A 12,382-nucleotide genomic window follows, 5' to 3' on the forward strand; every position below is an offset into this window, starting at 1 on the left:
TTGGGGACAAGGGTATAGGAATATAAATTTATAACACAGTTTTTCCATGTAATATTTTTCTCGAGATTGATTATTATGAGTCTCCCCTCTTAATAATGTAGCTCTCTGAGTACTGATCAAGTTTCTGCTTAGCTGAGGGCCAGACCCCAGATTGTGGTAAGTTAAATAAAGTAAATACCACGGAATGAGCTTTTTGGGGGTGAGAGCTAATTTGAGTTTTCTAGAATACCCCAAGTAACAGTCTTGCAAGTTCTTAATTGACACCAGTAATAGAGCCACTCTAAAGAAGATCCATGTAATTTTGTTGCATGATTACCTAGCTTAACCTTTTCTTTAAAATCAAATAAGCCCTTTGTAATGCTTGGAGATTTTTGTAATTGCAGGCGCCTCATGATAGAGAAGATCGCTGCCCATCTCGCTGATTTCACACCTCGTCTTCAGAGTAACACAAGAGCACTTTATCAATATTGTCCCATCCCAGTTATCAACTATCCACAACTGGAAAATGAACTGTTTTGTAATATTTATTACCTCAAACAACTTTGTGATACACTCCGGTTTCCAGATTGGCCAATTAAAGACCCAGTAAGTCATCAGATTAATTTGCACCTTTTTAAAATAGCTTCTAATCACTTCTGAGTATTTCTTCCTTCTGTGAGAAGAAGACTGATAGCTTCTTTAAGTATTTCCTTTTACTTAAACACTGTGTAACTCTGAATGTAGTTCAGTATATTCGGGTACATCCCAAACTGAAAGATAATATTTTGAACGGGGTGTATTAGGAACTTTACAATCTTGATGTTTTGTGACAAAAATATAACAAACTTAATTTCATGTATATAGCACAGTTATGTAATAGCTTGATGGAAGCCTGATTAAGCTCACAGATGCTGGAGTTAGGCAGCAAGGGATTGAGTCTCAGTTTGGCCATTATATAACTTTCAGTACATTGCTTGGCTTCTCTAAGCCTCTGTTATGATAATAGTACCACTACTACTATTAATAGCTGCTATCTCATGTGGTAGTTAGGAAGATTAAGTGAGAATTCGCATAAACATAGCATAATTCCTGGCACACATATGAGGCAGTAAGTGTGACTTGTTTATTTGTATAATAGTATTTGCTGTCTGCCTGTTCACAGTGCCCTTGGACATGATCCTTTAACATTTGTTTGAATGCCAGCATACCAAAGTTAGATTGGATCATCTTGAGAAGCATGTTACCATATATTGCTTTCTTTCTTCCTATAGTGTATTATCTACTAATTTCAAAGTTTACCATACTTTCTAAACATTTCTTTAGCAAATATCACTTAAAAAAAAGAGGAATATTGCCCTGTAACAGATACCTTGCTACCTAACTATTCAACAATGCTAAGAAGGTGATTTCAGAAAGCTGTTATTTGGAGAGCCTAGAGATGACAATTTAAATGAATATAGCATAAAAATATCATTTTAAAATTATATTCTAAAATAGTTTTATTTAATAGATACAAATTTTAATCTTCTGTCTTTAAGGTTAAACTTCTAAAAGATACTCTCGATGCCTGGAAGAAGGAAGTAGAAAAAAAGCCACCCATGATGTCAATAGATGATGCTTATGAAGTGCTCAATCTTCCTCAAGGACAGGGACCGTGAGTTATTTTCAGTATTGTCTTCTCCCTTCCTCTTGCAGTTTGTGTTATGCATGAGGAGGAGATTTGATAGCATTATGTCTAAGAGACTACATGACAAATGCTTAGGAAAGAATGCATATTTACTTTACCAGTGAATTTTTATAGTAGAATAGATGTTAGAGAAAAATAATTTAAAAGACATTTTCTTAAGTATCGACTGAATTTGTACATTTTTGGCAAGAATGATAGTTAAAATAATTTAGAATTATGGAGTTCAAAGTGATATTTTGAAAAATTAGTTTTAAAAAATTTCTTCTTCAAACTCCAAATATGGTTTTGTAATTGAAAGTGAATGATGACCTTGCATAGGGGAAATTTAGGTTTTATCTTTCATATGTAAAGGTAATATACAAAGAATAATCAAAAATCTGCGTTTAATTTGATAACCTAATATATATCATGTACAATAAATGTGAAGTTCTTAAAATATCATTTTAGATGATTGTGATTTTTTTCTTGAACCTTACTGTATTCATAAAACAATTTTTCTATTTAACAGTCATGATGAGAGCAAGATTAGAAAAGCTTACTTCAGACTTGCACAAAAGTACCACCCTGATAAGAATCCAGAAGGGAGGGTATGTACTGCCTTTGGAATTTGGGTTTTTGGGTTGACTTCCTTTTTCTCTGTTACTATTTTAGACAGAAAAACAAGAGCTCATCCTCTGTGCCAGTTTCTGCCTCATAATATATGCCCAGTGTATATTTAACTTCTAGCCTGTGTGTCCATGTTTTCTGCTTGAATCATTTACCAAAGTGTACCAAAAAAACTGCCCTTGTGACTAGTTACTTAGAGATTTTATTCTCTCTCCTTACCCATGTCTCTTTGTGAATTAACTCTAATGGGCAATCACATGAATAATTGGAAGTTAGGAATGTGGTTGAATTTAATTCATTTGTAGGTGACGCCATTGCCATCCAGATTGCTTTGCATAATTTATTTTTTTCTAATGATATTCAACTTCATATCACTCTAACTTGAAAAAGTAGAAACTTTGCTTCATATTTAAAGTCATCTGCCACCAGCCTTCCCTGTGCTGCTTATTCCAGCTTCCTACTAAAATACCAGTGGAGATTCATAAAAGATGAAATCAGATAAAAACCTCTAAAACTAGACCTGACACTCTATTGCTAGAAACTTGGAGTAAATTCCACTGATTTCAAGTTCATTGTTGTTTTTAGAGACAGATAATCTTCCTGAATGGGAAGAAAACATTGAAAAAATTCTGCTTTTATGTATTGAAGACATTTTAAGTCAGAAGCCTGGAATGTTTTTGAGACATTTAGTAATTCAATTTCATCTGGGAGAGAAGACACTCAAGAAAGGAAATTTTGAAAGCAGTATTAAATTTCTAGACTTACCCTACCAGATGTTATAATACTCTATAAAGCTACAATAGTGAAATAGTACGATACTGGCACAAGAATCAACATATATAGATCAAGGGACATAATATAGTAGTTTGTGAGCATGAATTTGGGAATCAGATCTGGGTGTCTTGACTCTGTCACCACTTCACTTTGTGGCCTTAGGCAAGCAATTTAATATCATCTAACAAATGAGGATAATAATGGTGCACACCTCACATTCTGTTTTGAGGATTAAATGAGATAATATATGTACAGCACTTAGCACAGTGTCTGCCATAGTGCTCAGTAAACAGCTCTTATCATAATTCTTTTTATAACAACTCAAACTCTCACGTGTGAATGAATTTAATATAAAATTTTGAAGAAGTGAAGAAGAAATTTTCAGTAAATGGTATTGAGATCATTGAATAGCTATTTGAGGGAAAAAGAAGTTTTACCTTAAAGTATACCAGCTAGATTACAGTTGGAATTAATTCCTTAATGTAAAAAGACAAAAACAAAATAATAACTGAAGAAGTTACTGATAAAATACAAACCAGTTGTGTTCTGTTTAAGTTGTGATTTGTGATATTCCAAATTAAAAGTTAATTCTTTGGTTACATACAGGATATGTTTGAAAAAGTAAATAAAGCATATGAATTTTTATGTACCAAATCAGCAAAAATAGTGGATGGACCAGATCCAGAGAATATAATTTTAATTCTGAAAACACAGAGTATCCTCTTCAACCGTCATAAAGAAGGTAAGGCATGTGTTCTCAAATTTTAATTTACCTTCCAGCTTATTCTACCATGTAACTTGTTTCTACAGCATATTTTAATGGATTTATAATTATTATTGCAAAACTCTCGAAATTGCATTTTAGATACAGTAAAAGAGTGGTTTTCCATAGGAAGACCCAAAGTGCTATTTGTTTTATATTTTCCACTTATTAGCTATATTTTTCAATATTTTGCATTTCCAACAAGATTTTATTTCCTGAAGGACATTTTCATTCCGTGGAGGTATTTGGTTAGTTTTTGCGTTTAGTCATTTAGCAGCAAACATATTAAACGGGATCTAAAATGGATCTGGAATTTAAGGATTATTCACTGTTCTTAAATCACACATGAAAGGCAGTGCCTATCATGACTCTAAAAGCCTCTAAAAGTTGAAAATGCCAAGAATGTTCTGGTCTTTCAAAAGCAATAGAAACTTCTCAAATGATCATATACTTCCCTCACACCTCTCATTTCCTGTGGTAGCTTTCAAAACCCTTGGTTTGAAAAACACTGTTATAGATGAAATAATTGTGATCGCAGAGTACAGGGTTATTGGGAATTTCCAGCATGTTTGCAGGGCCATTTGTGGTAGCTCTAATAGTAGCAGCCAAAAAGCTGGGAGTATGTTGAAAACTTTTAAGAGTTTATGATGGAGAGTTAGTTTCAATATGGCTGGTGTTCATTGGCTTGGGAACTGAACTTGGTTTACAGAACAAAGTGGGAGATCCATTTGCTCTGTAGGATAATGTTGGGAGAGAAGGAAGAAAGGACAGTGAGGATTTGAGATAAGCAGGAGGACTGCTGGGTAATTGAAGACAGGTGGAGTTGCAGTTGAATTATGAATTGGAAGGGGCAGTAAGGGATCTAGCAGTTGGGTCATTAGAAGGTAGTGATTAATTGATTCACTTTTGCATATGAACTGAACAGAATACCTTTGTAAGCATTTAGTTATATGGCATTTATCAGAACAAGACATCTTTTTCAAACCATTGGTTATTTTTTAATGGCTGATAACTCTATATTTGCCACAAGGTATGGTTGTGGCTCACCACTGGTTTGTTATCAAGGTCAGTGTGTTTTTTCAGGCTGTGTTTTCTACTTCTCCCATGGAATGGTGGGTAGGGCTTATCCTCAGCGAGTTCTGGAGTTGAGGGGCCTGATCTGATAAGACTTAAAATTAATTCACTCTTCTTTCTTTCCATATATATGTATGTATGTGTTAGGACTACTAGGACCAGTTCTAAGGGGCTTTTTTCTTTTTAAGCCATTTCCTAAATGAGCTTACTTAAGACAGATTATTGGTCATCCTCAAAAGGCAAAAGTTTTATGCCGATTTCAAATGGGATTAAAGAAGTTCTTATAAAATCACAGCCAATTAATTTGCATATTCCTGCCACCTTTTAGGATAGTGGTTAAAAAAAAAAAAAACAGGACAAAAGAACAAAGCAATTGGGCATCTGTACATTTCACCTTTCACTTTTAAATTTACTTATCAAAACATGGAACTAGCCAAATACAATTAATAAATTATATTTTGTATTTCTAGTAACAAATTATATTCAGAATTTTCAAATGTTTATTTTATGGTAACTGGTGAAATAGAAAGAAAAGTACACTTGTTATTCAGAAAGAATATAAACATTCATTAAAGTCATATATCTCTCACTATCCTTTTCAAAGAGGTACGAATACCATGATTGTATACAGTCTCTGGTGTGTGGGCTATGTCCCACTGTCTTTGCTCGGGGAAAAGTTAGAGATCATACGGACAACATAGAAAGTAGGTACTCTGCAAAGGATCAAAACCACTACACACTAAGTTTAATCTATCAAAATATTCTTTTATTAGTGGGAACATTTTAGAGAAATCAACCAAACCAAACAAGTTTACTAGAAAAGAAAAGATCCAAGGGGTTTGAGGGTTTTATTTTTTTTAATAAACTAGAATTAGGATACGTTTAAGATGTTGAATATTTTATCATTTCTTAAGGCAACATAATTGAACATGTTGTCAAAATTAACTTAAAACTATAGTATAACCGGTGTTTTTATTTGTTGTTTTCTCAACACTAACCTTTGGTTATTTCAGATTTACAGCCTTATAAATATGCAGGGTACCCTATGCTAATTAGGACTATAACAATGGAAACTTCAGATGACCTCCTCTTCTCAAAAGAATCACCACTGTTGCCTGCTGCTGTAGAGCTGGCTTTTCATACTGTCAACTGCTCAGCCCTCAATGCTGAAGAGCTCAGAAGGGAGAATGGAATTGAGGTAATACAGAATGACCTTTGTACTTATTTTCAAGCTAATTTAGGCATAGTGTATGCCTCTGAATTCACCAAGTACAGATACAGTTGATATAGTTTAATTGTTTCCAACAGATGACAAGGTTTTATTCCCTGTTATCTCAGTACCAAAATTAAAGGTAGAAATGGAGGTTTATTTCATAATGTGAATTGGAGAGTATTGAAGTCAAAATTGGTTAACTTAATATTGCTTACAAAGTAGCTTATTGGGAATGGTTAAAAAGAAACTTCTAAGAGTCCCTTTGTTTATTTATCTATTTAACAAATGTTAATTGAGCAGACATTTATTTACCAGATATCGAAAGGTATTAAGATTTTATTTCTACCAGAAAAGACTCTTCAGACTTTAAGTCGGAATGGAGATTTAATGGCTGACTTTGTTCTCTGCAGGTGTTACAAGAGGCATTTAGTCGCTGTGTGGCTGTCTTAAATCGTTCTAGTAAACCAAGTGACATGTCAGTACAGGTGAGGCTAAAACGTATGGTTCCATAAAGATTACACTAGACCTGTAGTTCAGACTTTTAACATCTCTTGGTACCACTTGAGGGCTCATTAAAACATGGGTTACTGAGCTTCCCCTGCCCACAGAGTTTATGATTCCTTGTCTCTGAGGTGGGGACCTGAGAACATGCTTCTTTATCATTCCCAGGTGATACTGATGGTCTGTATATCATACTTTAAGAACCACTGCACTAAATCACTTGTGATCTGTTGGCTATTAACCGGTTTTAAATATTTGCCATTTTGCCATTCTTGTTTCACTTATCTTCCACCCCTTTCTCTGATTTCCTTCTCTGCCTCTCTCCCCCATTCATATTTTAATTGGTTTATTTTCTGTTATGGTTATAATAGTTGAATTCTTTGATAGAAAATCCATCATGAATTCATTAGGTAGCCCTTTGTTTATGCCAACAAAATTTAGACTATACAACAATTGAATACAGGCTTTTTGAGTTTCGTCTTCTATTTTGAAGTATAGTACATAAATAGAATTCACATCTTTTAGCGTTAATATGCTGGACAAAAATACTTTAATCCAGAGGTAAGCAAACTTTTTTTGTAGAAGACTAGAGAATAAATATTGAGGCTTTCAGGTGAGCGCATGTGTGTGTGTATGTGTGTGTAAAAACCATTCTTAACTTCCTGGCCATACAAAGACAGGCCATGGTCAATTTGGCCTATGTGCCATAGTGGCCGTGGTGTGCCAATTTTGCATCTATAGGAAATCTTAACCAGAAATATTAGTGATTTAATGGAAATATTCTGTTTAATTTTAGAGCATCATATATACTGTTAAGCATTATTCATGAGTCTCTGTGGATTTGATTCCCGCCGTCTTAAGTAAGGAATGCACCTGTGACTTTTTCTTTGCTCTGTTGTGTTGTCTGCAGGTGTGTGGACATATAAGTAAATGCTATAGTGTGGCTGCTCAGTTTGAAGAATGCCGGGAGAAGATCACAGAAATGCCTGGCATCATCAAGGATCTCTGTCGGGTATTGTATTTTGGCAAGGTAGAGTTCATCTTTAATACTTTCTGAATAGAGTCAACAATGAATTTTATTATCAAATATCCAATCTCTTATTTATAAACAAGTTGTTTTCCCAAAATTATCTTTAAGTAAATTATTTGGGGTTTTAACCCATTTCCTGTTTGCCCCAAGAATACTTGCCCATGGCGCTTGTGGCTACAGCATTTACCCCAAGAGAATTACAGTCCTAACATTATCCCCAATATTTTCACATTGCTCAAGTATATCAATAGTCTTTGGAAACAAATGACATTCTATTTATAGCATTCTGTTTTTGTGGTGGCATTTCCATTTACAAAATGTAGTAATTCTCAATCGCTGAAAATGTCAAATCCTGGAAAACGTAGCATTCCTACAAGTGATGTTAAATAAATGCTGGTAGTGAGCTGCACTTTTTTTTTCTAATGGAAAAAGGGTTAAAAGCATTTTTTCACAAATGCCTTGCTGTAAATGAGTTTTGTTCCTAAGTTGGCCCACAAAGATTGAGACTGGTGACATATTTAGAGGAAACGGGGTCTCATCTGAACATTAGAAGAAAGGTGGGGAAGAAAGAAGACAAGTAAATCCAATGAAAAAGTAAAGGACCAAATGAAACCTGAAACTGAGTCAAGTCACTGCCATGTGGGAAAGGCTTTATAAGGAACTGAGAGCTTACTGTTTCCTCCTAATCTAGTACTACTGAGGGAAAGACAGAGATTTCTTAGATAACTGGGCAGAGTGAGAGCTGTGTTAGAATAGAACAGAATTGGGTTGCTGATCCTGGACTAAAGTATCTAGAAATAAGGGATCTGATGCAAATTTTCCTCAACTATATTTACTTATTGTCCTTAGAAGTAGTTAGTAAGAATACAAACTGATATAAAGAAATAAATTTGTTTTCCTTCACTAGAGATACTGATAAACTTAAGTTCACTTGCCTGTGAGTTGCTATTAATGCCTTGTCACTATTATTAAAAATTTAAAATTCAAGAAGTGAAACAAAGAAAACTGTATTCCCAAGTCTTTGAACACTAGCTCAGAGATAGTCTTTGTTTTGTCACAGTTAATTTTAATTTTAGGCTTTAAAGGATATAGGATTCAGATTTAAATTGGAAATGAAAATATAAGAGGAGGTAAACATTTTGCACAGTAAGGTAGTTAGCTTGACATACATAAACAACTTCTTTTTATCCCTGCAATTAATTCCATTATTCTTATTCTCTCAAGAGTATTCCACGTGTGGCTGCTCTTGGGGTAGAATGTGTGAGTTCCTTTGCTGTGGATTTCTGGCTACAGACACACCTATTTCAGGCTGGAATTTTGTGGCATCTGCTCGGTTATCTGTTTAATTACGACTACACACTAGAAGAGAGTGGCATTCAGAAAAGTGAAGAGACAAACCAGCAGGTAACTTTAACACTACTTTAATATTGAATTTGAACCCAAACCATAGGTTAATGTGAAGCAGAGCTCTAGCTATCCAGAACCCCGAAGGCATAAACTGTTTTTGAGGTAATTAAATCTATTGCTCTTTAAACGCTCAAGCTTTTTTATTTTAACCCCTCATGCTGGAGGCAAGGGAATTTGCAGTAGCATATCCTTGGCATAACAATCTTTTCTTGATTACTCAGAGTCATCTTTATTATTGCAAAATTATGGTTGTGTAACAGGGAAAGAAAATAATACTGTTGGGGCTAGCTCCCCTAAACACCGAGTACTTACCTGATTCTTACAGATATTTTTTCTGTCTCTCCTTTCCTATTCACCATCATTTATTACATTGTTAGTATGTGCCCCTAGCATTCAAATCTACCTATGTGTCCCCTACTCCCAAATGTGCTTCTACCAGTTATCTACAAGATACTGTATTGTTATAAATAAGAACATAGATTCTGATGGTGTTTTGTGTAAATAAAAGAATAAGCTCTAACGCATAAACTCTTTGACATCAGTTTTGGGGACTTGTATTTTTTTCTTTTGTTTGCTTTCAGCTCCTTAAATATGTTCCATACAGTTTGATTCCATAAAGTTACTGTGTTACCTATGTAAGATAATAGAGCTACTTTGATGTCTTAATTATTTTTTAACAGGAAGTAGCCAACAGCCTTGCCAAACTGAGTGTCCGTGCTCTCAGTCGCCTTGGAGGATATCTGCCTGAAGAACAGGCAACCCCAGAAAATCCAACCATAAGGAAAAGTTTAGCAGGCATGCTGACACCTTATGTTGCTAGAAAACTTGCTGTGGTTAGTGCTACTGAGGTATGTGATTCAGAGATAGCCTGGGTTGTGATGACTATTGCAAGATCCTTTATATATAACACAAGGGCATAATGCTGATTGCTGTAGGAAACCTAAAAATTGAAAATGTTCATATGCTTGTTCTCTCAACCAAGAAATTCGGTTAATTTGGATTGATGCTAATGATATCATCTCTACAAGTCTAGTCTTTCTATAGGATAAGTTAATTTCATGTTTCTCAGTTTTGGAGCCCACCATAATTCTTGCCAACCTTGAGTCACAAAGGGTCAGGATAAGAGCGTGAACTTAGAATGGTGTTTCATAATGGGCAGAGGACTGGGAGTCAGGAGACCTAGAGTGTATTTTTAGCTGACTTTTATAAGCTATAACTTATTGAGATTCAGGTTTAAAATCCTAAAAGTAAATACATATACACATACATATGCATTCATGACAAAAGTAAGTATGCATGACCTTGGTAGTTCTCCCAACATCTAAGGTCCCTGTCGTGAGGATCACTAGCAAACAATGTAATAATGTAGCATTAGAGAATTAACCTGTAGAAATCCATTAAATAGAATATTATGAAGCCTTAAATTCTAGAGGTACATTTAAAGACATGTTTCAAATGAAAAGGCTAACTCCCATTTTTGGTATTAAAAAAAATGAAAGGGTAGATAGATCTGTACCAGTATGTTAACTGTAGTTATCCATGAATTGCAGAATTATAGACTATTTTTATATTATTTTGTGTTCTCTAATGATTATCTAATACTTTTGTGTGGAAAAAAATCCTCAGAGTTCTAAACGTAAAATACTTTTAGAATTTATAGATAGCTTATTTGTTTTTTAATCCAGTCTGATTAGGTCTGAGTTTTAGTGCAGAAACTGCTTTTTAGTGCCCCTGAGTAAGTGGAAAGAGCTTTAGATGTCACTCATACTCTTTGTTCTTTTTCTGGACTTTGTGTTTACAAATGTGATGGGTTTTTCTGACTGAAAACATTCTTTCCAGAAATAATAGGAAGTTGTTGATTACTGCAAAGAAAAAAGCATTTCAAAATTTTATCTTGTACTCCTTCTGGATTTAATAAAATGCTTATTTTAAACTGCCAGTTCTCAAAGTTTTACAGTTTTCCTAAAGATATAATTTTTTAGTCATTTTACTTAATTATTAGTAGTTAATGTTTTGAAAACAAAGATTGGATGTCTTTGCATGGAGGTAAAACCATGTTGCTTTCCTCCTGGCATAGTGCTCTATACATGTAAAAGGTAAGAAAATTTTACTAAAACAGATAAAAGAGAATCAAATGTCTATGTTCATTTATGGAGGAGAGCTAAACAAAAGGAAAGCACACTGGGCAGCTCAGCAGTCAGAAGCTGTGTCTGCAGAACTGTTTACTGCAGCTTTGAGTCAGGGCTTGGCCAAGAAAATCTAAACTGACTTTGCCCATAAATTTTATTTCCTTTCCTAAGAGTATGCTTCATAAAGACTTAGATTTTGTTTTCAAATCTATGTGTATAAAGGCAGTATGAAATACTTTTTAAGCTTACATTCACCGAGTGTTTATTAAATGCTGTAACACAAAACAATGTATAATTTCATCAAAACAGAGCCAATGTTAAGAATGTGAGGTCAGATGGACTCGATTTTGAATCCCAGTTTCACTAAAGGGTTGTGAGACTTGGGGCAAATAATTCTCTCTCTCAGCCTTGATTTTTCTCGTCTGCATAATGGATACTATTAATAAGCTTTTTAGAATTCTTCAGATCCTTATGATTGAGCTACATTGTACTCAAGGTACTCATTACAAAATGTAATAGACCATTTTAATAAATTATAACTTCAATATTATTTTTTTCCTAAATGTTACAAATCATATTCTGTCTCCTAGATTTTGAAGATGCTTAACAGCAACACAGAGAACCCCTATTTGATATGGAACAATTGTACAAGGGCAGAACTACTTGAATTTCTTGAATCCCAACAAGAAAACATGATTAAAAAAGTATGTTATTGTTTCACAAATTTCTTGGGTTACTTACTTTAATGGAATCTCTGGAAATGTAACTTAGTAGTGACAAAACAGAAGCCTGTATAATAGCTTTTTACTACCTAATATTTGGCCCATTTAAGAACAGTGTTACTGTATTTAATAATACATTAGAATTTTTTGTTGTTTTTGTTACCACTTTACATATAGCTGTTTTCTGTTATAACCAGTTTTGAACCCAGAAGCCCTGTTTTAAATGTTCTCTTCAGCCTCTGTTCCCAGTAAAATAAAATTGCCTTTTGGTATCAAAATTGAATAATTTCTCCTATCTTGCCATCTTCCAACGGAGAAGCTAGTAAGCCACAGAAAAGAAAAAAAAGACTATGGGAGATAAGGAGAAGGCCCGGATAATACATACACTGGAATGGTTGGGTCTTGGAGATTTAGAAGATAATTATGCTTATGAGTTTGATTTGGAAGTTATTAAAGTATAATCATCACTGTTATGTCCTGAATCATTCAAAATTGGT

General features: G+C 34.2%; 1 protein-coding gene across 4 annotated transcripts in view; it reads left to right on the top strand.

The window, feature by feature from the left end:
• The window catches only part of DNAJC13 (DnaJ heat shock protein family (Hsp40) member C13), a 108,165-nt gene that overhangs the window by 71,085 nt on the left and 24,698 nt on the right, over positions 1-12,382 (top strand). For all 4 annotated transcript variants that reach the window (XM_039837143.1, XM_039837144.1, XM_039837141.1 and 1 more), the window contains 10 exons: positions 384-585; positions 1,518-1,633; positions 2,175-2,253; positions 3,653-3,788; positions 5,897-6,081; positions 6,507-6,581; positions 7,508-7,627; positions 8,852-9,031; positions 9,715-9,882; positions 11,754-11,867. In XM_039837143.1, coding sequence (XP_039693077.1) covers positions 384-585; positions 1,518-1,633; positions 2,175-2,253; positions 3,653-3,788; positions 5,897-6,081; positions 6,507-6,581; positions 7,508-7,627; positions 8,852-9,031; positions 9,715-9,882; positions 11,754-11,867 — 1,375 coding nt within the window. The remainder of the gene's footprint in view (positions 1-383; positions 586-1,517; positions 1,634-2,174; positions 2,254-3,652; positions 3,789-5,896; positions 6,082-6,506; positions 6,582-7,507; positions 7,628-8,851; positions 9,032-9,714; positions 9,883-11,753; positions 11,868-12,382) is intronic.

This window comes from Pteropus medius, unplaced genomic scaffold, assembly GCF_902729225.1.
Source record: "Pteropus medius unplaced genomic scaffold, Ma_sr-lr_union100, whole genome shotgun sequence".
In the NCBI taxonomy this organism is placed as follows: Eukaryota; Metazoa; Chordata; class Mammalia; order Chiroptera; family Pteropodidae; genus Pteropus; species Pteropus medius.